The sequence below is a fragment of the Geotrypetes seraphini genome, chromosome 8, assembly GCF_902459505.1.
Source record: "Geotrypetes seraphini chromosome 8, aGeoSer1.1, whole genome shotgun sequence".
Classification (NCBI taxonomy): domain Eukaryota; kingdom Metazoa; phylum Chordata; class Amphibia; order Gymnophiona; family Dermophiidae; genus Geotrypetes; species Geotrypetes seraphini.
In genome coordinates, this window is record NC_047091.1 from 74,411,697 (window position 1) to 74,439,667 (window position 27,971).

Here is a 27,971-nt window from a genome sequence, read left to right on the forward strand (position 1 = left end):
TAGTGTAGGAAGAAGAAATTGCCACACAAATCCATCTAAAAATTGAAGCCTTGGAGACTGACTTGCCCTGTCTCAAATGGGTGGTCAGCACAAAAAGTTGGTTGGAGAGGCGAGAATCATTAGTCCTCTCCAGGTAGTGGAGTAGGACTCTGCACAAATCTAGCTTCCATAAAATTCTGTCCTGCTTCTTTGAGCTGGTGGGGTGAAAGGCGGGCAAGCAAATTTCTTGATTGATGTGAAAGGCAGAGATTACCTTCAGCAGAAACAAAGGGACCATCTGCAGAGAAACACCAGACTCCGTAAACCTGAGGAATTGTTCTATAAAGGAGAGAGCCTATAACTCCGAGATCTGCCTCGCTGAGATTATGGCAACCAAAAACATGGTCTTTGACTGTAAGATCCAAGAGGGACTTGTCTGACAGAGGCTCATACGGAGCCCGAGAGAGACCCTTCAGAATAACGTTAGGTCCCATGATGGAAACAGCCTACATGGGGGGTGGGGAGAGATGCAATCTGTGCACCCCTCAAAAACTGATTGATGTCTGGATGAGATGCCAGTGACTGCACATCTCTCTAAGCCCTAAAACACGAGAGGCTGGCTTCTTGTACCTTGAGAGACGAAATGGCTAGGCCCTTTTGCAGGAATGCTATAAATAATGCGATGGAAGTCCTCTCAGGCTTCACCTGATCCTTGGCGCACCATAACTGGAAAGCCTTCCAGGTCCTTGCATAAGCTGCAAATGTCACAGTCTTCTTTGCTCTAAGAAGAGTTGCAATGACTATCTCCAAGTAACCCTTACAAATTAGAGCCCTGTGTTCAAGACCAAAGTGCTCTAGATTTTCCACAGGAACTGGACCTTGGCTGAGTAGACCGGGATGAACTAGCAGCCTGAGAGATTTGCCTCTTTGGAGGCATACCAAATCCTCATACCAAGGCCAACGAGGCCAGTCTGGAGCTACTAGGATCACCAGTCCTTGGTGGCTCGCTATTCTGTAGATCAGGGGTGCCCAACGCGTCGATCGCGATCGACCAGTAGCTCAGGAAGGCAACTCGAGTCGATCACACTCGTGTTGCCGTCCTGATCTATGGGCCGATCAGCCTTCCTCTCCAGTGTTCTCCCTAGGGCCTTTTAGCTGGGCGGTCCGCCCAGCTGTCATCTGCCGCTGCTGAACATTAAAACCCCCCCAAAAAAAACCGGCTTGGAGATTTCAGCCCCTAGCGAACTTATGCTCCGGGCGTGCAGGCTTCTCTTCTCTTCCCTCCGAAACCGGAAGTTATGTCCGGGGAGGGGGGGGGGGAGAAGGGAAGCCTGCACGCACATGTTGAGAGCCCTGAAGCAAGCGTTCGCTACGGGCTAATGCGGGAGACAGGTTAGTGAAGCATTTGTTCTTGTTCCTGCCGGGTCCTGCCTACTTTCTGTTTCCGCGAAGGCAGGACCCGGCAGCATTTCCCCCAATAGGTTGATCACGATCTTGGGCTGATCAGCCTTCCTCTTCCCGACGGCAGAATTGATGTCGGGGAGAGGAATGCTGGTTGGCCGAAGCAGGGAGAGCTTGGGGCCTGTTATTGGTGGCGTTTGGGTCCTGGTCCCCGATGGTAATGGCAGTGGCAGTGGCTTGGGGGAGGGCAGGGAGAAAGAAAGAAAAAGGGCAGGCAGGGAGACAGAAGGAAAGAAGAGAAACAGAAAAAAATGAAAGGGAGGCAGAGAGAAAGAAAGGGCAGGGAAGAGGAAGGAAAAGTTGGGGGAAAGGAATGAGGTCTGGAGGAGAAGAAGCATACAGGCTAAAAGAAGGGAAGAAAGATTGTCTGCACAGTCAGAAGAAGAAAGTGCAACCAGAGACTCATGAAATCACCAGACAAGGTAGGGAAAATGATTTTATTTTAAATTTAGTGATCAAAATGTGTCTGAATTTATATCTGCTGTCTATATTTTACACTAAGGTCCCCTTTTACTAAACCGCAATAGAGGTTTTTAGCGCAGGGAGCTTATGAGTGTCGAGAGCAGTGCTGGGCATTCAGTGCAGCTCCCTGCGCTAAAAACTGCTATCGTGGTTTAGTAAAAATATTTGTCTATTTTTGTATGGTTGTTACTGAGGTGATAGTGCTTAGAGTCATCTGCTTTGACCTCTTTGAAAAACCCTGGAATAGGAATGATGATTAACATTTTCTATGCATACAGTGTGCTTTGTGGTTTTTTTTAATTTTATTGTTGGTAGATCATTTTGACTTGGTCATTTAAAAAGTAGCTCGCAAGCCCAAAAAGTGTGGGCACTCCTGCTGTAGATGATCTGGCCGACCATGGCCCACGGTGGAAAAACAGTAGAAACTCGGCGAGCCAGAGTACAATGAGGGCATACAGCCCTGTGCTTCCTTGCTTGGCTTTTCAACTGTAGACATAATCTGTCTTTGTGTTCTTGGCTGTGGCCATGAGATCCATTTCCGGTCTTCTCCAGAGCTGCACAATGAGGGCAAACACCCTCTGGGACAGATACTACTCCCCATGGATCCAGAGTCTGATCACTGAGAAAATCAGCCTGGACAGTCTCTACTCCTGCCATGTGAACTTCCACCCACTGAATAACATCTGTGCCTCCAGGCGAGTTCTTCTGGTGTACCTCCTTGTCTGTTCACATAAGCTACCATGGTGACACTGTCTGAAAACACCTTGACTGCGTTCCCCGTCAAGAAAGATTGCAACTCCTTCAGTACCAAATGAATAGCTCTCCGTTCCAGACGATTGATGGACCACTTGCTTTCTGATGGCATCTACTTGCCCTGGAGCAGGCGACCATAGCAGTGGACCCCCCCAGCCACTCAGGCTGGTGTCGGTTTTGAGGGTCACTCATGAGTTGATTCTGAGAGGTATGCCCCTCGATAAAGCATCCCCCTACAGTTGCCACCGTAAAATGCATTTTGCCCCCAAAGACCAGGGGAGCTGCTTCTGTAGAATGCGCCGTGCGGTGACCACCTGGAGAGAAGAAAGTCCTAGAGTGGCCGCATATACACTCTCGTCCAGGGGACAACTTCCAAGGAGGCCGCCATCAAGCTCAGCTTCCTGAGCTTCTGTTTGCGTGGCTCAGGAAGAAAGACACAGCCCTGTGCTATGTCGAAGTGGACTCCCAGAAATTCCAAGCACTGAGTCGGCTGTAGCCAATTCCTTCAGAAGTTGACTATCCAGCCAAATCTCTGGAGAAGTTCCACTATCTGTTGAACTGCATACTCGCCTTGCTGAAGAGAAAAGGTCCGGATAAGTCAATTGTCCAGGTAAGGATGCACCTGGTAGTAGTGACTCACCTACACAGAATGGGCATACAGGTGCATCCTTACCTGGACAATTGACTTATCCGGGCCTTTTCTCTCTCTTTTTAGTCTTTCCTCATACGAGAGGAGTTCCAACCCCTTTATCATCTTGGTCACTCTTTGAACCTTTTCTAGTGCCGAGAAGGTTGCCCAATTCCTAATGAATCTAAATCCCTCATCCCAGAAACGGACCAAATTCAGAAATACTCACAATCCCTGCACCATCGTCTCAACCACACATTGAGACTGTCTCTTGGGTCCTACACATGGAACTAGGAACATTTCTGAAAATACTACCCTGGAGGATCTGGATTTCAACTTTCTACCTAAGAGTCTAAATTTGGCTTTCAGAACCTCTCTCCCACATTTTCCTGTTATTGGTACCTACGTGTAACAAGACAGCTGGCTTCTCCCCAGATCTATCTAAAATCTTATCTAAGTGATGCATGAGGTCAATCACCTTTGTACCAGGCAGGCAAGTGACCAGGCGATCCTCATGCCCAGCAGCCACCCAGCTATCTATATGCCTAATGATCAAATCACCAACTACAACAACTGTCCTTAACCCTTCCTTCCTGGGCAGAAGCCCCTGGAGACACATCCTTGGTGTGAGAGGATATAGCATTCCCTGGTTCCCCTTATGGAAGCGGGAAACTCTTAGTGCCTTGTTTACTGACTTTAGGTACAGGATAAGCCTCCAATCTTCAGTGCCTTCCTTGGGCACTATGACATATATGGAATATCTGCCGGCATGAAGTTGTTGTACCATCACTCATACCCTGGCCTCCTTTTCAGGCCATCCAGCTGGGGAGTCAAGGAACAGATCTGGAGGAGACTGAGAAGACTCGATCTTGTGTCCCTCCCAAATAATGTCCAGAACCCAATAGTCTGACCTGTTCCCATTCCCTCCAGAAAGCCGACAGCCACCCGGCCAATGTGAGAAGGGATAGCTTTTTGTTGGCTTAACTGCCACGTAAACCCGAGGGTTGCTGGTGCCTGTAACTGTCAAATCTCTGTCTGAACCCCTGGAAGGGTCTCTGGAAAGAGGAACCAGGGGAAAACTGGTGGGATCTCTGAGAGGTAAGAAAATTGCTTTTTCTGCGCCCAGCAGAATGACATCCCCTGTTGCCTGGGAAGAATCCGCCACGCTGGCCCATAAGGTCATCTAAACCTTTGCCAAAAAGCATCTGCTCCTTAAAGAATAATCTGCTGAGAGTGGCCTTGGAAGCTGAATTGCCTGCCCACTGTCTGATCCAGACATGCAGCAGACAGAAACAGAGCAAGCAAAAACCTTGCTCATGATTAATGTCAATTAGAGCATTGGCCTTAAGGAACAAATACAATTTTATTATAAGCAAAAATAGCATAAAATCATATATGTAAAACCAAGCCTTATAAAAAGTCAGAGTATTGTGAATTTTATGGACCCAACACGGTCCTGTTTTGGTTTCCTCAGGGGTCGGTCCAGTAGATGGCGCTCATTTAGAGACTCTTCAAATGACAAGGCTTAAAGGCTGGTAAAGCTGGATTGAAGGCATATAAACCACCAAAGACGCTGTGGAAACTTGCACACAGTATCAAAGTGAAACAAAAAAGGCTGGAGGACTCGAGAGGATAAGCCCAAAGTTCCTGCCTCTTCCTTTCATGCCCCGCAGCACATGGAACATGGACGCTCCTCATCCAGCAAATCCGCACAAAAAAATACATGGATTAGTATTAAACTGGCCTGGGGAATCCATTGCAGATGATCACGAGACAAAACGAGAGGATTTGAGGTAGAAAAAAGCACTTTCAAAAGAAAAATGCACTAAAAATCCAAGATGGCCACCGCCAGGAAAAAAAAAAAAAAAAAAAAAAAAAAATCGCACCAAAAATGGCCTATGGGAGCCTATCTGAAAAACAAAAAATGTTGAAAAAGGGGTTTTGGAGTTGGGGGAACCTGACTAACCCAGAAACCCTCAAATCTGGCTTTTTAAAACCTCTGATTTTCCCCATAGGAAATAATGGGAGTACTCATTGTGACTTCTGGTGCCTATCAGCTTCAAGCAGCCTATCTACAGGGAAAGGATTTTTGCCTCAGAAAAAGCCAGAAATAAGTCCACTGCTGTAAATTTTCTGGCCACCGGTCAGGCAAACTCCAACCACAGACTTCTATCCCAGAAAATTCATGAAAAGCATCGAGGGGAAAAAATTCACAGCTGGCTCCCTGATACCCAGAGGGTTGTTACACTGGGGCCCCACAGCTTGCATTCAAGCCTCCGATAAATCAGCAGGCAAGCAAGCTCCCAGAGGAACGGACTCCGAGTTCCTGAAGGGACACAAAGTAGGCTGGCATCACAGCTACTCCAAGAGATTGTCCTATGAGCAGCAGTCCACCCACACGGGAATGTGTCCTTTTCCCAGTGGATTAAGTCTAAGAAAGGGACCTCCTAGCACCAAAGCAATGCAGGAAAATAAAAATCCGATGACAAAAATACCCGAAAATAAGAAAAAGAAAGCAGAGCAGATCAAAACATACCTTCTGAAATTGCTTGCAGAAGGAAAAACTACAAAGTTCACGACTACTGTGAAGCAGCAGCCATAGTACAGAATCCTTTGTCTTTGCAACAGAAATTAGTTATTTGCTAATTTTCTTTCCTTGAGTCCCTCTAGAAAGCACAGTTACTTACCGTAATAGTTGTTATCCAGGGACAGCAGGCAGCTATTCTCACATACGGGTGACGTCATCTACGGAGCCCGGACGTGGACAGCCTCGCAAGCAAACTTGCTTGTAGAAATGTAGACGTTTCGAGTCAGCCATACCGCGCATGCGCGAGTGCCTTCCCGCCAAGCTCAGGGCGAGTCTTCTCAGTTCAGATAGCTAGCAGAGAAGCCAACCAGAGGAGGTGGGTGGGTTGTGAAAATAGCTGCCTGCTGTCCCTGGGTAACAACTGTTACGGTAAGTAAATCTGCTTTATCCCAGGACAAGCAGGCAGCCTATTCTCACATATGGGTGACCTCCAAGCTAACCAGAATGGGATGGTGGGAATGATGGCAACTTAGGGGAATAAATTTTGTAATACTCTCTGGCCAAAATGGCCATCCCATCTGGAGAAAACATCCAGACAATAGTGAGAAGTGAAAGTATGAACCGAGGACCAGGTTGCAGCTTTGCAATTTCCTCAATAAGTGTGGATCTGAGGAAAGTCATTGAAGCTGCCACTGCTCTGACTTTGTGGGCTGTGACTGTAGTTGTAATCCAACCTGGGTATAGCAGAAAGAGATACAAGCAGCCATCCAGTTGGAGATGGTAAGCTTAGAGATTGGATGTTCCAACTTGTTTGGATCGAAGGAGACAAAAAGTTGAGGAGCAGTTCTGTGTGGTTTGGTGCGTTCCAAGTAGAAGGCCAAAGCACGCTTACAGTCCAGAGTATGAAGAGCTGATTCTCCAGGATGAGAATGAGGTCTTAGAAAAAACACTGGAAGTACAATCGATTGGATGAGATGAAATTCTGAAACCACTTTAGGTAAGAATTTAGAATGAGTACAGAGGACCACCTTGCCATGATGGAAAACAGTGAAAGGTGGATCAGCAACTAACACTTGCAACTCACTGACTCTTCGAGTAGATGTGAGGGCAATGAGAAACACCACTTTCCAAGTGAGATACTTCAGATGAGCCATAGACATTGGCTCAAATGGAGGCTTCATCAATTGAGCAAGAACAACATTGAGATCCCAAACCACTGGAGGCGGTTTGAGAGGAGCTTTGACATTGAAAAGTCCTTTCATAAATCTGGAAACCACCGGATGAGCAGAAAGGGGTTTCCCTTCAATAGGCTGATGGAAAGCAGCAATTGCACCGAGATGGACTCGGATCGATGTAGACGAGGCCAGAGCTGGATAAGTGCAAAAGATAATCTAGAACAGAAGATAAGGTGGAATCTTGAGGCTCCTTATCATGAGAGATGCACCACGTAGAAAATCTAGTCCATTTTTGGTGGTAGCATTGTCTAGTGGCATGCTTTCTAGAAGCCTCTAAAATGTCTTTTACAGGTTGAGAAAACTGAGGAGGAGTTATGTTGAGAGGTACCAAGCTGTCAGGTGTAGAGACTGCAGGTTGGGATGAAGTAGAGATCCCTGACTCTGTGTAAGCAGAGATGGAAAAACATAGAAGGTATGACTCCCTGCTGCTGAATTGAAGTAGAAGGGAGTACTAAGGTTGTCTCAGCCACTGAGGAGCTATCAGAATCATGGTGGCATGATCGTTCTTCAACTTGACAAGAGTCTTGAAAATGAGAGGGAATGGAGGGAATACATACAGAAAAAGATTTGTCCATTCCAGTAGAAAAGCATCTACCTCGAGGTGATAAGAATATATCCTGGAGCAGAACTGAGGCAGTTTGTGGTTGTGGGGAGCTGCAAAGAGATCTATCTGAGGCGTTCCCCACTATGAAAAATGTGATGAAGAGGCGAAGAATTGAGTGTCCATCGTGAGGTTGCAGAAGACGACTCAATGTGTCCACCAAACAGTTTTTCTCCCCTTGGATGTAGACAGCTTTTAGGAAGGTGTTGTGGAGGATTGCCCAGTCCCAAACCTTCAGAGCTTCTTGACAAAGGGAGGGAGACCCATCCCCCCCCCCATTTGTTGATATAGTACACGGCGACTTGGATGTCCGTCCGAATGAAGACTACCTGGTCGTGAAGAAGATGTTAAAAAGCTTTGAGAGCATTGAAGATCGCTCCGAGTTCCAACAGATTGATGTGACACTGACGATCTGTACTGGTCCAGTGGCCTTGAGTACGGAGACCATCGAGATGAGTCCCCCAAGCATAGGTCGAGGAATCTGTTGCGAGGACCTTCTGATGAGGGGGCGTTTGAAACAGCAAGCCTCTGGAGAGATTGGAAGAAAGCATCCACCAGCAGAGAGACTGTCTCAACGAAGGAGTGACTGTAATGTGTCAATAGAGTGGGTCGCAAGCCTGCGTCCACTGAGATGCCAGGGTCCACTGAGGAATTCTGAGGTGAAGTCTGGCAAAAGGAGTCACGTGTACTATGGAGGCCATATGACCTAGGAGTACCATCATGTGTCTCACTGAGATTGAAGGCAGGAAGATACTGCATGACAGAGTTGAAGAAGAGCCTCTAGACATTGTTGCGGAAGGAATGCTCTTAGTTGGATAGTGTCCAGAACAGCTCCAATGAACTGTAGATTCTGAGAGGGCTGAAGTTGGGATTTGGGAGAGTTGATTTCAATCAGAATAGGCCCGGGAGCCTTAGGTCCCACCTGGGGGCGGGGCCTGAGGCACATGGGCCCAACCCGACCATGTGCCCAAGGCCCCGCCCCCAGGAGGGACCTAAGGCTCCCGGGTCTATTCTGATTGGCCCAGGCGCCTTAGGCCCCACCAGTAGGCGAGCTTTGGGACGGATGGGCCAATCCGGCCTCATTCCATCGTTGGCTGCCTGCCGGACAGGCCGGATTGGCTCCCGTCTGTCCGGCCAACTACAGAAAGGTACGGGGAAGGAGGGTGGGGGTGTCGTGGGGGGTCGACCAGGAGGGTCGTGGGTCGGCTGGGGGGGCGGTCGGAGGTTCTTGGGGGGGGGCGGTCGTTGGGGGGAGGGGGGTTTGCGTCGAGGGCAGGAGGGCCTGGGATCCCTCCTGCCCGTAATGTAGTGCGGGGTGGGGGTAGGGGGTCGCCGTGGCCAGGAGAGTTTGGGCTCCCTCCTGGCCCGAACAACTAGCGGGGGGGGGGGGGCGCCAGGGCCAGGAGGACTTGGGCTCCCTCCTGGCCCCAACAACTAGCGGGGGGGGGCCCCAGGGCCAGGAGGACTTGGGCTCCCTCCTGGCCCGAACAACTAGCGGGTGGGGGGGGGGGCGCCAGGGCCAGGAGGACTTGGGCTCCCTCCTGGCCTGAACAACTAGCGGGGGTGGGGGGTCGCCAGGGCCAGGACTTGGGCTCCCTCCTGGCCCGATATTGTCGGGGAGTTGGCGGGGCAAGAGGGCTTGAGCTCCCTCTTGCCCCGATCGTGTCGGGGAGTCGGGACCGCCAAGAGGTAGCAGCAGGACACCGGTATAAGCTTGTACATGATGGGGGGGGGGGGGTCGGGAAGCTGTGGGGGTGCGAGCGGTCCTTCAGGGTGGGGGTGCGAGTGCGTGCGAGCGGTCCTTCGGGGTGGGGGTGCGAGCGGTCCTGCGGGGGGGGGGGGGGGGGTGAGTCGGAGGGGGCATCGGGCTTTCAGGGTGGGGACAGGACGTGTGTGTGTGTGTCAGCTCTGCTGGTCCCCTACCCTGGAACAGGAAATTGATATGAGAGAATTTGGGGCCAGTGGAACAATGATGGCACACGTGGACTGCGGACCCACACCTGCTCCATGCACACACCCTGCCTATACCCAGAACAGACTACCCCTCTGCTCCTTCCTTGGTATGCTAGAGCAATTACCTACCAAATTAACAGAGAATGGAAATATGGAGATGTGATGACCTGTACCATATACAGGTAATAAATGTCTTTTTTTCAGCAATAAATGTGTACTGTATTCTTCTTCATGGAAAAATAAGCCATCCCCCTGAAAATAAGACCTTGTGCGTATTTTGGAGTTTTAAAAAATATAAGACAGTGTCATATATTCGGGGAAACAGGGTATGTATATGTTATATGACATCACAGTTAGTTAGTTCTTAATCGCTACATGCTGAGAGAAGGGCATAACTCAAGTGTCTGGACTACACTGGTCTGGTGGGATGATAAGGAAGCCAGGGCTTACTATCTGTGTACCTGAGTCAACTGTATGTTAAATGACTTGCCCAAGTTCACAGGGAGCAGCAGTGGGATTTGAACTGGGCTTCTCTAGTTCTCAGCCTGCTGCTTTAACCACTAACCAGAGAAAACACAATCTGATTATACATTAAAATTGGAACATACATCTAGTCTGTCAAACTTCTTGTATTCTTCAATACCACAGTCTCTCAATGCTCTTTAATTTCCCTATTGGGAAAGAACCATCATGCATCTAAGGATATCAGCTTAAAAGCTCTTTGGGGACTGGGGTTGGAAGGGTTTGTAAACTGATTCCACTTGGGTGCTACTTGCCTTCACATAGTAAGTGATGAGAATCTTGCGAAGGTCAAAAACTTGCAGTATGGAAGCTGCATTATTGTCACTGATGCTGTAGCCCTCCAGCACATACTTAGTGGCTGCCACTTCCCAGGCTAGCCAGCGCTGACCAAAGGCAGCATTAAATGACAGAGCATGAGGCAAATGGCCTGGTTCGCAGCAGCAGCAGCTCTCATCCTCCTCCACCCCCTCTGTGATGGCTTCTACTTCCCGCTGCTGGCAGTAAGTACCTGTTCCAAGTTAAAGAGAAAGAAAAGAAAAAAAAAATGTTTATTTTGGAGGGAGTGGAAGAGGAAAGGAATAACCTCAAGAGCTATTCTCAGTGTTGGGTTGGAATGCTATGTCTCCCAGTAGAAAGCAGTGGGAGTAGTAGGATAGAAAATGGAGCCTTGGTGAAAGTTGGTGGTACCATCGAGATGGAAGACTGGTTTTCTTTTTAGATACACCCATTTAGCCCCCCCCCCCCCCCCCACAGCACTTGGGTACACAGAATCCATGCTATAGGATGGATGTGAAGAGGTAGATTCAATGATTGAGAGACTTTTACCTCGGAATTCCAGCCCTCTCAGCTGGAAAGTTACCAGCCCATTGCCAATCTCAATAATATGCACAAGAGCATTGAGGTAGTCTGAAGCCAAGATGAAACAGTCGCCTGTGGTGTAGTTGCCCCAGCGGCCGAGCAGCAGATCCCCACAGAGTGCATGCTGCAGTGACCGTGTCAGATGCTCATAGAAGATGGAGTTCAGGTTGTTGTCATCTGCTCCTGAAAGAAGGATGCTCCTGTCATATCCAGATGCTTTCTGCATTCCCAGTGTTGATTTTCTCAGTTTGCATGCTGTCTGTTCCCCTATCTTCAGATCCTATTCAGTCTGGATTTTGCTCCCTCCCATAATAAATATCACATGGGTCAAACTATTTTCCCCCCAGTATCAGATGCTGCCTTTCTATGCAACAGATGTCATTTTACTCCTCCTACATAAGACCCTGCCTGGTTCCTATCATGTTCTTCTCACCTTCTGCCAGGCTGGCTCAAGGGATAATGGCACTCTGGGCCAATTCCTTCAGGTAGTGCTCCCCCCTCCCCAATCACTTATGGTGCTCCCTCCCTCCACATGAGTTTAGCATCTCTCCTTCCCCGGTCCTGTCTTTTTCCCCCTCCTCTGTACCCCTCTCTACAGGTTCAGCACTAATCCCTCACCTCTCTCAGTCCCTACAGTCCTGAAAAGTTTACGTTGGTCGCTGGCAATAGCAGTTAACAACAACCTGACAGGCTGCCTTTGGCAGGCTCTTGGGTATTCCCTCTACTGTGATCTGCTCACAGGAAATTGCCTCAGAGAAGGCAGGATGGGACAGAGGGAAGACCAAGGGGTGGCCAAAGGCAACCCGTCATGCTCCTACTGCTGACTGACCTAAAATTTACAGGACCACAGGGAAGCAAGAGAGGTGATAAAGTAGTACTAGATGCGCAGGGAAGGGAGAAGGAAAGAGAATGGATTGGGTGGAGAGAAAAGGCTTAACCTGCAGACCAAGTCCAAGGCTGGGTATTTTCACACCCATAAATTGTCAGTGCACTGGGCCAAGCCTTACCTAGTCTAGCGGTTAAGCTGGCTCTGCCCACTATGACTAAATCCCTGAATGAGGTCTATCTGTTAATACACTATGGGGCTCAGACACCTCCCTGTCTTTCTAAGCCATACCAAGTGTGCAACAGCTCACACTCACTAACAATTAAGTGGAGGATCTGTACACATTCTTTGCTATGACACAGCAGTGTGCACACCCAAAAGATTAATTTAAACTCAAAGTAGTGTCATCTGCCACAGAGACTATCCAGAAACACATCTGACTCCTCCTATCCCCAAGGTGATACCTGAACTGCAATCCAGGGGACTGTGTATGTGTATGAATATATATCTGAAGGCCCATCAACCCATCCTCAAGATTGTACCTGGATTGCGGTCCAGTTGGGTTGCGAGCCTGGTGTTCGAATGGTCCACTCTCTTAGTGCTAAGAGGAGAGAAGACAGGACACAGATATCAAGGTGTTATTATCTGAACATGTTTCTGCTGCTGCTCAGAGATGGGACACCCCCATCCCTACCCTCCCTACTCCCTCTAGTGTAATGCACATTGCCTTATGGCAGCCATGTTACAGCACACTTCTACTGAAAGTCTTTTTTTTTAGCTACATTTCTGTATTGATCTTTAAAGATACAACAGAATAGACAAATTAGGTTTTATCTGCTAATTTCTTTCCTTTGGTCTTACTAGACCAGTTAAAAAAAACAGGTGTCATGCATGCTTTACCCAATATGGGCACTGTGCAGCCTTAGATGGTCAAGGTTTTCAATGACAATCATGTGTTTTCCACTTCACCTGAGTTATTGTACTAACACTCATCATAACATATTGCCAGTAAAAAAAACTTTGTAAAGACAAAACCCCTACTATGGTTTGGTCCTAAATTAGATCAATTGCCTTTTTCACTGTTGTTAAATTCTGCCAATGCTTTGAAGATTGAATTTTCATCAAAAATTCAGGGGGTGGGGGGTGTTCTGGATTCCACTCTTTATCAAATCAAATTAATAATATAACGAACAAATGTTTTTTAAGTCTTTGGATGTTGAAAAGGGTTCATCATTTGTTTCATCAACAACATTTTGTTGTTTTGGTTCAGGTTTACTGTCTCATTTGGATTATGTAAATTCTCTTAATATTAGCTTAAGTAAGTGTAACATAAAAAGGCTGCAACTTATTCAAAACACGGCAGCCAAACTGATATTTGTTAAGAGTAAATATGACCACGTTACTCCTTTGTTGGGCCTTGCAATGGCTTCCGGTTTATTAGAGAATTCAATTCAACGTGCCAGTATAACATTTAAAATTCTATATGGGATTTTTTTTCCCCATTGATTTAATTCTCAACAGCCTCTGTACTCCAGGGGAATTCATAAATATAAACTAACCTTCCCTTCTATTAAGGGAATTAAAGCATTAGGCAAGATCTGTTGATCTTTTGCTTTCTCTTTTGCAAAAATTTGGAATAATCTTCCTGCTGAAGTTAGACTTCTTCCTTCACTATTAACTTTTCGTAAAACTTTAAAAACTCATCTATTTTAGAAATTTCTTACTGACTCTTCAACATAAATAAGGATTATAAATCAAGATACCTGTTCTTTAATATCTTGCCTTCCTTGACCTATTAGTTAATCTTTTGTAAACCGAATCGAGCCTCATTGTCAGGATGAATCAGTATAGAAGACCAAGGATTGGATTAAACTATTTGAGAAGTCTGAACATTGTGTATGTAAATTATGTAAACCGTTTAGTTCTAAACGGTATATAAATTTTTAAAATAAAAATAAAAAAATTAAATTGAACCTGAAGAGAGTTTGACTGTTAATATAAGAATGGAAAAGCAATAATAAAATATATTAAAATGGTTTAATAGCTAGACATTAGTGAGGACCTCTGAACTAATCTAGAGGGACTAAGAAAATTAGCAGGTAAAACCTAATTTTTCTTTCCTTACCATTACTACCAGATCAGTCCAGAACCTGTAGAATGTACCAATGCAGTTCCCAAGATGGGTGAAACTCCAAAATCTCTGCCTGCAAAATTTCAGTCCCAAACAGTATACAGTTGTGCTCCTACCTGAAGCCCAATGCTTTGTAAATGAAAGAAGAACCAACTATACCACCAGTCTGCAGCTGTGAAATCAGAAGTATAGTTCACAACTCCATCCACAAGGTCAAAACACCTCTGGTAGAAGGAGATTGCTTCCTTTTGAAATTAAATATATATGCTGATGAAACATTACCTCAGGTACCAGGCAATGATAATTTTAGATCAGAGAAAAATCAATCTGCCTACCTTGGAAATTGGGTGGTCATATAAATGTATTTCTAAAGTATACAACTGACACAGTGCAAAAGTAAAGATTTGAACCACCTGAAATGAGAACATCACCTTTGGAAGAAAGGACAGCAATCCTGTTTCTATGTTAACTTGTAGCTCTAAATTTTTTTTTTAGAAGAGATAGAAACCAAGAATAAAACTACATGTGTGAGATTCTTTCAAGATGTTCCTTAAAGGGGAGGGGTGTCAAAGGATGAAATTCCAGCACCTTAAGCAGCAGAATCAAGATCTATTCAGGAGAAGAGAAATGCACAGAACATATAGTACTGTATCTTAAGAGACAGGATGAATCAGGTTCTTAGGCCCCTCTTCCCGGGCACAACTGCCAAGTATAAATTACTATCCAACACACAAGGAATGCAATACACATGCAACTGTGCAAGTGTTTACAAATTTATACAAGTATTCCTATAGCATCAAGTCATATTTTAACAAATATTATAGAATATTAAGGATCTAGTTCACTGGCTGTTATATATGTAATTAGTAATTGCTGTCTAACAGATTAATAGTAGGCCTATTGCTCACATAAACATAGGCCTAGGGAGGGGCCTTTGGTGCCTGGGTCAATCAGGGCCTTAGGCCCCTAAGATGCACTGGGAGGTGCTTAAGACTCTGATTGGCCCAGGCACTTAGGCATCTGGGCCAATCAGGACCTTAGACCCCTCCCTGGTGCATCCTAGGATTCACCGGGAGGGCCCACCATTTTGAAAAGGCAGGCCTGATGGTGGGAGGGACTGAGTATCCCTCGTGCAGATCTTCTAAAAAAGGTACGGGGGTGGGTTGGAGAGGGGGTATGGCCCAACAGACCACCAGGCTTGGTGTGCTGGGAGGCTGTCAGGGGGTGGGGGATGGGGTTCCCTAATGACCCTGTAACAGGAAGAAGTGGGCATCCCTCCTGCCAATATTTCAGAAAAAGTAAGTACCCCAATGTGGGGGGGGGGGGGGGGGAGCTTTCTTTTTCTTCTTTTTATAGGCTCAGCTCTTTTGTGTGGTGTTCTGCACTCAGTGTTTCACTCAGTTTCACTTGCCAGTTCAGGCAGGGAGAGTAGGGGCTGCTTTTTTTTTTGCAGGCAGGGAGGAAGGCAGAAGGAGGAGCTGTGCTAGCAACCTGAGCAAGCGGCAAACACAGTTCCTCTCCTCCCTTTACCGGTGATTTTCCGCACGCACAGCATGCATATAATTTGCATGCTATTGTGTTGAATTACCCATAAAACAAAAATCACTCCCACCACAGTATTTTTTTACCGTGGTGTCGGAGCTTAGAGAATCTGCTTCTCAGTCTCTTAACACAAGTTCCCTAAGATTAGTTGAATATAGGAAATATTCCCTCCTTACAGTACAGGTGCATACTCCCACCTGTTTCTGCTAACCACTAGTGTAGCATAGAGCTAACACTGCAGAATCCTTCTAAAGTCTTGAAGTGAGGAAGAATTTCTAATCCGATTATTTTAAACCCTTTCAGGGGAAAACAAGAAACAGCATTAAACAAATGGAGAGGGGAGGGGAGAAGAACTTGTATTCCTCTTGAGTATCATTCCTGCTCCTGACCAAATTAAAAACTTTAGTGTGTTTTCTTTTTTCTTTTTTTTTTGCTTAAAAATTTTGCTCATCTAACATTTAGTTCTGCAACTGGGTCAGGAACTGCTTCAGTAACTAGTCAGATGCTCTTTACTATCCATTGGAGACAGAGATATTACGAATCTAAGGTTGCACAGAGCCTTTATTGGGTGAAGCATTTCTTTTTAACTCTCTCCATCCAATAGTTGATAGACACAACCCACAAGTTCTGGACTGCTCTAGTGAGAATGCTATGGAAAAACTAAACAAAAGATGTCCAATATTTAGAGGCTGATCATATCACATCACATATACTTCCAGAAAGTCTCAGCCAGAAATTTGCTAGTAACGCCTCCATTTTTTATGACTATTTAGATATTGGTTATAGAGTACAACCCCTATTAATATGTCCCCCCCCTTCTTTTTGGATAATGTATTTGTGGCATCTGTATGCTGCCACTCTTTTGCTGAAGTGCTCTGCTCTTTCCAGCAGCAGTCCAGTACCACTAGTATTTGGAGCTTATAGAGATACAGCCAAGAAAAGTTGGTCTGGAACTCACAACAAACTCTTCAATTGGTGATAACTTTGCATCGTTCTTAACAGTCTGAACTATTATACAAAGATCATGTCCCAGCTATATATGTTTGAAGAAATGAGTACCCGAATAATATGGTCCCCTTTAATTTGTTTGAAAGATTTAAAATCATTATTGGTGTAAATGTGCAGGGCTAGAAGTGAGCCTTTCAACTTCCATAATTTTTATCCTTTCAAAGCTTATAAATTTAAAAAAGCATGTATTTCTCCTTAAGAAGAAATATCCAACTTTTTTTGCAGATTCTAACCAGTAGTCACATGAGAGAGGTAAATGCACTTATTCTTATATCCATAAAAAATATCTATTGGTTCGTTTGGCAATGCCAGATTTTGCTCTAAAAAGAGATTAGGTTCTTACCTTGCTAATATCTTTTCTAGTAGATAGGTGTGTCATTCTGGACAGATGGATAATATCTCAGTGCTCGCGAGCAGTGCAGAGGGAATTCACTCCTGCTTTTTAATCCCTCCTCCTTCACTAGAGGGCTCTGCTGCCACCTTTAGTTTCTACCAAAGTAGTCAATAGTAGATAGACATGATGTTTTGCCGTGTTGAAGACCTCAAGGTATTCCAGGAATTGGATCGAAACCAATTGGCTCTTTCGGAAATTCACTATCCAACCCAGGCTCTGCAGGACCCAGACCATGTAAGCCAGAGCTTATTCTCTTTCTGGGAATGATGAAGCTCTGATCAGCCAGTCATCCAAGTATGGATGAACCTGAAAACCCATCTTGCATTCACCTTAGTGAATATGCGAGGTGCTGAAACCAGCCCAAAGGGAAGGGCTAAAGACTGGTAATGGCTTTCCAGGACATGAAATCTCAGGAACATTCTGTAATTCGGAAATAGGGGAAATGTGCAGGTAGGCCTCTGTCAAATCCAGAGAGGCCTGAAATTTCCCCGGTGATACCATCACTATAACCGATCATATTATCTCTATGCGAGAGTGCAGAACTTTTGGCGCTGTACTGATGTGCGTAAGATTCAGAACAGGTCTCTAATCGTCTGAGCCTTTCTTGGGCATGACGAAGTATCCTCTATAATAAAATCCTAAGCACGCATGCGCAATTAGGACGGCGTGTTTCCTGACAGTGTGTTGTGTCCCTGTGTCGAATTCCATTTTCAAACACGGAGGCAGGAAACACGTTGGCGACTCCCCCCTCCCGCCCTCACTCACCACCAGAGAAACCTCCATAGGCGTCGGAATGGGGGGGTGGTGGAAGGCACAGGCGCCCCTGCCGGCATCTACTTCTCCCCCTCACCTGCCCGCTGTGTTTAACTTCAAAGAAAAGCGCTGTTTCCGCTAGGGCTGGCCACAGTGGACAGAAGACACCGAGGCTAGCAACAGCGCAGCGCAGTGCTTTTCTTTGAAGTTAAACACTGAGTGGGGTGGGTGGAACACTTTTGAACTGGTTTTGCTCCTTCCTAATGAAAAGATGGGAGAAGGGGGCTGGGGGCTATGTGGGGGGGGGGGGTAAAATGGGTTTGGAGCTGGGGCTGAAAATAGGGGACATGTGAGGGAAGGAGGCTTTACTAGAACTGTTAATGTAACGGGCTTAAACACTAGTATGGAATATCTGCCCAAGCCCGAATCCTCGGGCGGCACATACTCTATAGCCTGAATATCTAACAGCCTCTGAACTGAAGCTGCAACCTTGCTTGCTTTCTCTGATCACCCCGACAGGGAGCCCACAAAACAGTCCATTAAGGGCTGGGCGAATTCAAGCTTGTAACCGCTCTGATCTCCAGTACTCAACAGTCTGACAAGATCTGCACCCAGGCCTCTGCATAGTCCAAGAGCCATCCCCCTATCTTCAGGGGAACTGCTCCAGACCTGATGTCACTGTGCTTTCTTGGAGGTTGTAGCGGAACGAGAACTGGAGACCTGGTTCTGCCTGAGACCTAAGGATCTCTGTCAGAAACCCTGGCTCCTTCTGAGAACTGCGTTTGGAGCAATGAAAATTAGACCTATCCAGAGCCTCTAGAGGTTCATGGTCTGCTGTCAGGTACAGATTTCGGCCGGCAATCTGCCACACTGGTCATGAGATTGTCTAGGCCCTTTCCGAACATTTGTCCCTTGAAAGGAAGTCTGCTGAAGGTAGCCTAAGAGGCGGAATCTCCCACCCATTGCCTGATCCACAGCATTCTGCAGGCTGAGATCATATAAGGCAAAACTTTGCTCATGAATCTGACGTCGTATAGAGCATCGGTTACATAATCCACTCCAGCTAATAGGAGCTAGGGTAAAGGTTTGCCCTCTGCCAGCTCAAGACTCCCCAACCTGGTATGACAGGTGTGTGTCACAAAGGAAGCTGGTGCAGCTGCTTTGATTCCCAAAGCCAGTGCTTCAAATTGTCTTTTAAGAACCACATCCACTCTGGGATCCTGCATATCCTTTAACACCATGCCTCCCCTCAAATGGTAGGGATGTGTGTTTGGTTACCTGCACTACCAAGGAATTTACCTTGGGCTGAACAAACAACTGCAGACACTCCTGTACCATCAGTTACAGCTAAGTCACAGTCTTGGCTACTTTAAGGGACCCTTCAGGAGGATCCCAATGCTCCTTTCACATGCTGCGCAGCACACGGCACAAGGGCGCTCTTCGGACACCTATCCAGTGCTAACCTGGCATGAATTAGGGGTAAAGAGCCTGAGGACTCCAACCCTGCCAGTTTTGAGGAAAAATGAGGTGATTTGAAGGTTTTGGAGAATTACCCCCGCCCCCCAAAAAACAAACAAAAAAAACCCAAACCAACAACAAAACATTAGGAAATACAAGATGGTTACCATAGCACCAAAACACTGAAACCAAAATAACCTCCCCCCCCCTCCGAGATTTTAGGATTTTGGAGGTGGGGAAACCTAAGGAAAGGAGCAGAAATTGAAATAAAAAGTTTTAAAGAAACCACCCCCTTCCCCTGACTTTCCTCATAGGCTGTAACAACCTTACTCACTGTGACCTGTGCTAGAAATGTGCTGCAGCCTGCTCAGCTCCAAAGTACCTAGATCTGGGAGAAGAAATCACTGCCTCAAATGGACTGCTCCTCCAGTGCTGAATCTTCAGGCTGCCAGTCTGACCGATGTTTGACTTAGCCTCGAGCCTCCATGGACACAAAAGGGGGGGGAGGTGAAACACAGCCAGCACCCTACGGGACGCCACTGAGCCTCCTACGGATGCCTGACAGCCTGAACTCAAGCCCCTGTGATGCAGTAGGTAAGCAATGCTACAAGGGGAATGGACCCTGAGCTCCAAAAGATTTCTGCAGGCTGGTCAACAAGTACCACAAAAGGATCGGCCTGTCTGCTGCAGTGAAGACCTCAGTCTGATTCTCCTTCACGCAGGCAAAGCTGGATTCTTGACTAGGGGAGTTCTTAGTACCAAAATCAGTCAATATACCACGAAAAAGACTGAAAAAAAAATAAACAGAACAGATCAGAAAGATCAATAAGATCAGTTTGTCTGTCTTGACTATTGACTAGATAGTAAGCTCTTTTGAGCAGAGACGCTGTTTATTGAAAATATTTCAACAATCCTCAATCAACAGAAGAAATAACAGAATACATCATACAAACGTATACAAAACTCTAGAACAGTAAGGAAAACAAGACCCTTCCCCAAACTACCCAGAACGCCTCAAACTGTGGCCTAGCCACCAAAACGAAGCTCGCTGGAATCCTCCAAATGAACTAATATTCTTAAGCCTTACAGACAGAAAAAAAAAATATGTTACCCATTAATTGAAGCATTTTAACTATAAACACATTTATAGTTAAAATGCTTCAATTAATGGGTAACATATGATCCCAAACCTCAAACTACATCTCCAGGCCCCTCCAACAGCCCAACGGGGCCATCCACAGTCAAATGATCCCACAACCCGCCCTACCCACCACCTCCCTCCTAAAACCCCTTTCCCTTCCCACCCCCTAACAGTACCTAACCCAGTCCCTGACTTTCAGAGAGGGAGTCATACATATATGACGTATTGCCGTCAATATGCATATCAAATGCACATAGTCTAATTGATGAAGCAAAAATTGCCTGCTTGGAAGTTTCTCAGTATGCCAAAAGCTGGCTAGAGCCGTCCCAGCTAAGGTGACTGCAAACAGAGCTAGCTGGTACTCCTGCAGGGAATAGCCTGGAATCGGAGCATTAAACAAACATCCTTCTATTAATAGAGGATAATGCTTCCCAGTGATGCTAACAATTAATTGGCCCCACCATATTCCAATAATCCTTAATCCTGGGGCAAGACAACCAGATGTGATGAAAAGACCCCAACTGCCCACAAAATCACCAGCAGAGACTGTCTCTTCTGTATTCTGATGTATAGCATTACGTATGTCTAGTAGTGCTATAAAAATGAGTAGTAGTAGAAGGAAAAACTGAAGGGGACAGCAGAGACCTCTATTGAAGGAGGAAGGATTCAAAAGCTGGAGTGGATTCCTTCTGCACAGCTCACAAGCACTGGGATATTAGCCGTCTGTCCAGAATGACACACCTACTGAACTAGAAATTACATTTCTTATCCGGCAACTATATTACACCTGGGTATGTTGTGTAGCCCAGTTATAAAAAGTTTAGAATTGCTAAATCCAAACCCCATGTCTCCCCTAACATTCTTACTTGTAGTCTCGCTCCCAGAACTTGACAGGTCTGGCATAGGATGTGATGAAAACAGCACTGCCCAGAAGGGGATTCAAGGGTGTTGAGAAAAGTGCAGAGAGGATGGCCTGTACGAATAGCATGGCCGAGTCTGAGGCACAGGGAGCAAGTTAAGGAAACCAAATTGAGGGTAAGGGAGTAATCTTTGTTACCACTACAAATCAATGACACCAGCACCATTGGCTTCAAATGAAAGTCAAATGATTTTACAAACAAACTTATGTGTTCAGCCTCTGCAAAAAGCAGGAGCCACACTTAGAGAATGGGCAGACTAGATGGGCCATTTGGCCTTTATCTGCCGTCATGTTTCTATGACACAGGGACAAAGTTTGTCCCCTTCCCATACTCGCGGAATCTGTCCTTATTTGCATAAGTCTCATTTGTTGGTATTGGTGGCAAGGCTTACAGCTGAGGCACTGCTACAAAATTTTGGGGAGGTGGAGAAAATGCAAGGAGGGACTCGATCCTGTCAAGTGTGACACCCCTGAGGTCGGATGGACCACTGAAAGGATCCCCCCAAGCTCAGTCCAGCACACAACTTCTAACAGCCCTACACTAACCAAGGGAAGACTGCAACAGCTTACCACACCTGCTGGAGTCTGAGAACAGACTGGTTATGTTAGGGGGAAGCACAGCTACTTCTACTACAGCCAAAAGTTTGTCTCAGTCTCCACCTGCTGGTCATGGTGAGCTATTACCCATCAGTGAACTGTGCCGGTCTGGAGTATTCCTGTCCTGACCTGAGGAAAGGAGTTATGGTCTCTGAATTAGTAAAAAAAATGTATTAAAATTAGTCTATTAAACAGGATCACCTTATCTCCATTTTCTATTAATAAACGATTATCAACACAACTACAACAATACTTTATCCTAAAGCAAAAATAAATAAATAAAACAAATAGAAATTTTTTTTCTACCTTTGTTGTCTGGTTTCTGCTTCCTCAACTTCTCATCCTTCTCTTCCTTCCATCCACTGTCTGCCCTCTCTCTGCCTCTTCCACATGGCATCTGCTCTCTTTCTATGCCTCTTCCAGAAACTGTCTGCCTTTCCCTGCCATCTCTCCCCCCTCATTGGTCTGGCATCCATCTACTTTTCTCCGCTCCCCCCATGGTGTTTCATCTGTCTTCTTCCTTTCCTCCCAGATTTTAGCATCTCTCTCTCTCTTCTCCTTTCCTCCCCTCAGATCTGGTATCTGTCTCTCCTCCTTTCCTTCTCCCAAGTCTGGTATCTGTCTCCTCCCCTTCTCCCCTGCTCTGGCATCTCTCTCACCTTTCCCTTCCTCCTGTTCATCCCTGGCCTTCCTTCTCAATTTATTTTCTGCCTCTGTCTAAATTCTTTCTTACTATTCAGGCCTCAATTTCCCTCTTTCATTGTGTCTACCTATAACTTGCCACCTCTTTCCTTCACCCCTTCCAATATCTAACTCTATCCTCTTCCCCCAATCCAACATGTGTCCTTTATTCTTTCTCCTCCCCACTTCCTTCCAGCATCTGTCCCCCTCTCTCCCCCACACTTCTATTCAGCATCTGTCCCCCTCTCTCCCCTCCTACACTTCCATTCAGTGTCTGTCCCCCCTCTCTAACCCCCCCACACTTCCATTCAGCATATGTCCCCCCTCTCTCACCCCCCACACTTCCATTCAGCGACTGTCCCCCTCTTTCTTCCCTTTCCATCTACTGTCTGCCCTTTCCATCCAGTGTCCGCTCTCTCTCTCTCTCTCTTCCATATGGCATCTTCCCTCTTTCTATGTCCCTTCAATAAACTGACTGTCCTGTGCGCCCCTTCTCTCCTTTGTACATGATTCATTTCAGCTTCACCCCTCTCCATTTTTCTGTCTCCACCATTTTCCCTATGCTCAGGCATCTCTCTCTTTTCTTTTCCTTCCTTCCCACTCAACCCCATGGCCTGGTATCTCTCTCCTTTCCTTCTCTTTTATATCTCCCTCCCCTCCATGCTCTAACATCTTCTCGCCCTCCTTCGCTGCCCTCTTGCCCGCCGTCCATAAGCGAATTGAACTTAAGCCTTGGGGCTCTAACACTGCATCCACCAGCTTCCCTGCTCCTCCGAAGCAGAAAGTTACTTCATAAGGGGGAGGGAGAATAAGGGAAGCTGGTGCACACAGTATTGGCTTGGGTTCAGTTCGCTTACAAGCAGCGGGCGACAGGGCAGCAAGGGAATGGAAGGGAGGGAAGCTGACCTCATATCACCTGGCAGTCAAAGGCCCCCTGCAACTATGAGGCCCAGGGCAGCTGCCCTGTTTGCTCCCCCATAACGCTGGCCCTGGGGCCCCCCTGATATTTTAAGCCCCGAGACACATGCCTACTGAGCCTACCCTTTAATCCGGCTCTAGGTACAACCTTCCCAAAGATTCAGTTGCCTATATTTTCACATCTGGGAAGGTAATTTGATTGTCTTTCAGATATTGTAGTGAATGAACAGGAAAATAAATGTCTATTAAATGTTGGAAATGCTCCTTGATACAAGCAATAATGGATGAATATGGAAGGATTAGGTTCTTTCCTCAATAATCCTCTTTTTTGTAGAATAACATCCAATTCCATTGGATGGGTTAAGCACTTCAACTCACAAGATGCTTGCAGAACACAGCAATCATTTTCATCTCTCCACCCCATAAGAACATAAGAACATAAGCAATGCCTCTGCTGGGTCAGACCTGAGATCCATCATGCCCAGCAGTCCGCTCACGCGGCGGCCCAACAGGTCCAGGACCTGTGCAGTAATCCTCTATTTATACCCCTCTATCCCCTTTTCCAGCAGGAAATTGTCCAATCCTTTCTTAAACCCCTGTACTGTACTCTGCCCTATTACTCCCTCTGGAAGCGCATTCCAGGTGTCCACCACTCGTTGGGTAAAGAAGAACTTCCTAGCATTCGTTTTAAATCTGTCCCCTTTCAACTTTTCCAAGTGTCCTCTTGTTCTTTTATTTTTCGAAAGTTTGAAGAATCTGTCCTTCTCTACTCTCTCTATGCCCTTCATGATCTTATAAGTCTCTATCATATCCCCTCTAAGTCTCCTCTTCTCCAGGGAAAAGAGACCCAGTTTCTCCAATCTCTCAGCGTATGAGAGGTTTTCCATCCCTTTTATCAAGCGTGTCGCTCTCCTCTGAACCCTCTCGAGTAACGCCATATCCTTCCTAAGGTACGGAGACCAATATTGGACGCAGTATTCCAGATGCGGGCGCACCATCGCCCGATACAATGGCAGGATAACTTCTTTTGTCCTTGTTGTAATACCCTTCTTGATTATGCCTAGCATTCTATTTGCTTTCTTAGCGGCTGTTGCGCACTGTGCCGTCGGCTTCATTGTCATGTCCACCATTACCCCCAAGTCCCTTTCTTGGTTGCTCTCATTCAATAATATCCCTCCCATCGTATAGTTGTACCTCGGGTTTCTGTTTCCAACATGCAATACTTTACATTTCTCAACGTTGAACTTCATCTGCCATCTCGCCGCCCATTCCCCCAATTTGTTCAAGTCCCTTTGCAATTCTTCGCATTCCTCTTTAGTCCCAGCTCCACTAAATAGTTTTGTATCGTCCGCAAATTTTATTATCTCACACTTCGTGCCTGTTTCTAGATCATTTATGAATATATTAAATAGCAGCGGCCCGAGCACTGAGCCCTGCGGAACACCACTCGTGACCCCCATCCAGTCCGAGTAGTGGCCCTTCACCCCTACCCTCTGTTTCCTACCCGCCAACCAGTTTCTGATCCATCTATGTACGTCTCCGTCCACTCCATGGTTCTTCAGTTTCCGGAGTAGACGTTCGTGAGGCACCTTGTCAAAGGCTTTTTGGAAATCAAGGTATATGATGTCTATGGGGTCTCCTCTGTCCATCCGTTTGTTAATTCCTTCGAAGAAGTGCAATAAGTATCTCTAGGCAGTGACCCCTATCCTCAATCTGTACCAAAGCAAGAAAAACCCTAGGAGGGTAAATGAAAGCAAGAGGGGGCTCGGGGGACTCCCCAATCCAAATAAGTTCAATCTGCTCTGCAATCATAAACAAAAGTTAATAAACTACCAACAGGGCAACAAATAATGATGGAGAAAGAAACTACCAATCTATGTGCAATTGACACTAACATTTGCACAGCATTTAGCAAAACAAAAATGTGCTGATAAAGATCTCAGCTCTAATATGCCTATATTTGAAGGATTCTTTTTTTTTTTTTAACCCTTCCAAGCCGCTAGATACTCTTCCCAGCCTACAAGCAAACACAGGCATAGTTAGCAGACAGGGCAGGGCATAAAGCACAGTTACTTACCGTAACAGGTGTTATCCAGGGACAGCAGGCAGATATTCTTGACTGATGGGTGACGGCACCGACGGAGCCCCGGTACGGACAATTTTAGAGTGATTGCACTCTAAGAACTTTTTAGAAAGTTCTAGCTCGGCCGCACCGCGCACGCGCGAGTGCCTTCCCGCCCGACAGAGGCGCGCGGTCCCTCAGTTAGTATAAGCCAGCTAAGAAGCCAACCCGGGGAGGTGGGTGGGACGCAAGAATATCTGCCTGCTGTCCCTGGATAACACCTGTTACGGTAAGTAACTGTGCTTTATCCCAGGACAAGCAGGCAGCATATTCTTGACTGATGGGTGACCTCTAAGCTAACAAAAAGAGGGATGGAGGGAAGGTTGGCCATTAAGAAAACAAATTTTGTAAAACAGATTGGCCGAAGTGACCATCCCTTCTGGAGAATGCATCCAGACAATAATGAGATGTAAAAGTGTGAACTGAGGACCAAGTAGCAGCTTTGCAGATTTCCTCAATAGGAGTGGAACGGAGGAAAGCTACAGATGCTGCCATTGCTCTGACTCTATGGCCCGTGACAGAACCTTCCAGTGTCAGTCCGGTCTGAGCATAACAGAATGAGATGCACGCTGCTAGCCAATTAGACAACGTACGTTTAGAAACAGGACGTCCCAATTTATTCGGATCAAAGGATAGAAAGAGTTGGGGAACTGATCTGTGGGGTTTCGTACGCTCCAGATAGTAAGCAAGAGCCCTTTTACAATCCAAAGTATGCAGAGCTTGTTCCCCAGAATGAGAATGAGGTTTTGGAAAGAAAACCGGTAGAACAATGGATTGGTTGAGATGAAATTCAGAAACAACCTTGGGGAGAAACTTTGGATGTGTACGCAGAACCACCTTGTCATGATGAAAGACCGTAAAAGGTGGATCTGCAACCAGTGCATGAAGCTCACTGACTCTCCTGGCAGAGGTAAGAGCAATAAGGAAAAGTACCTTCCAAGTGAGAAATTTGAAAGGAGAAGTAGCTAAAGGTTCAAATGGAGGCTTCATTAAAGCTGAAAGAACCACATTGAGATCCCAGATAACCGGAGGGGCTTTAAGAGGTGGTTTCACATTGAAAAGCCCACGCATGAACCTGGACACCAGGGGATGAGCTGAAAGAAGTTTTCCATGGACTGGCTCATGAAAAGCTGCAATGGCACTGAGGTGGACCCTGATGGAAGAGGACTTCAGGCCAGAATCAGACAAAGAAAGAAGATAATCCAACAACGTCTCCACCGCTAGGGAAGTGGGATCAAGATGATGAAGAAGACACCAGGAAGAAAACCTCGTCCACTTTTGATGGTAACATTGTAGAGTGGCTGGTTTCCTGGAGGCATCCAGAATGGAACGAACGGGCTGAGATAAAAGAGTATCAGTCGAGTTCAGCCCGAGAGATACCAAGCCATCAGGTGTAGAGACTGGAGGTTGGGATGCAGAAGGGTTCCCTGCTGTTGTGTAAGCAGAGAAGGAAACAGAGGAAGAAGAAAAGGTTCCCTGGAACTGAGTTGAAGTAGAAGGGAGAACCAATGTTGCCTGGGCCACCTCGGAGCAATCAGAATCATGGTGGCTCGTTCCCTCTTGAGCTTGAACAAGGTTCTCAACATGAGAGGCAGAGGAGGGAAGGCGTACAGGAACTGATTCGACCAGTTGAGGAGAAAAGCATCTGCTGTTAGACGGTGTGGAGAGTAAAGTCTGGAGCAGAATAGGGGCAGCTGATGATTGTGAGGAGCTGCAAAGAGGTCTATCTGAGGAGTGCCCCATTGATCGAAGATAGACTGTAGAGTTACAGGATCGAGTGTCCACTCGTGAGGTTGGAGAATTCTGCTGAGTTTGTCCGCTAAGGAATTCTGTTTCCCCTGAATGTATATAGCTTTCAGGAAGAGATGGTGATCTATGGCCCAAGTCCATATCTTCTGGGCTTCCTGGCATAAAAGGCGAGAGCCTGTCCCACCCTGTTTGTTGATGTAGTACATCGCAACCTGATTGTCTGTGCACAACAGAAGGACCTGAGGAAAGAGAAGGTGTTGGAAGGCCTTGAGGGCGTAAAACATCGCTCTGAGTTCCAGGAAATTGATTTGATGCTTCCTCTCCTGGGCTGACCAAAGACCTTGAGTCTGGAACTCGTTCAAGTGAGCTCCCCATGCATACAGAGAGGCGTCGGTGGTGATGACTAGTTGATGAGGAGGCTGATGGAACAGAAGACCTCTGGATAGATTTGAGGATACCAACCACCATTGAAGAGAATGACGAAGAGATGATGTCACAGATATGTGTCGTGAGCAAGGGTCCGACGCTTGGGACCACTGGGTAGCAAGGGTCCATTGAGGAGTGCGCAGGTGAAGACGGGCATGAGGTGTGACATGAACTGTGGATGCCATGTGTCCCAAGAGTACCATCATTTGTCTTGCTGAGATGGACGGCAGAGGAAGTACCTGGTGACATAGAGACTGAAGAGTCTGGAGACGATTGGATGGTAAGAAAGCTCTCATGAGGAGTGTATCTAGGATCGCTCCAATGAAT

General features: G+C 46.4%; 1 protein-coding gene across 9 annotated transcripts in view; it reads right to left on the reverse strand.

Annotated features, from left to right (window-relative positions):
* PCNX3 (pecanex 3) overlaps nt 1-27,971 on the reverse strand; it is a 151,690-nt gene that overhangs the window by 18,932 nt on the left and 104,787 nt on the right. For all 9 annotated transcript variants that reach the window (XM_033953724.1, XM_033953723.1, XM_033953719.1 and 6 more), the window contains 4 exons: nt 21,099-21,228; nt 12,348-12,406; nt 10,947-11,162; nt 10,376-10,629 (listed from right to left, as the gene is read on the reverse strand). In XM_033953724.1, the coding sequence (XP_033809615.1) occupies nt 10,376-10,629; nt 10,947-11,162; nt 12,348-12,406; nt 21,099-21,228 (659 nt within the window). The remainder of the gene's footprint in view (nt 1-10,375; nt 10,630-10,946; nt 11,163-12,347; nt 12,407-21,098; nt 21,229-27,971) is intronic.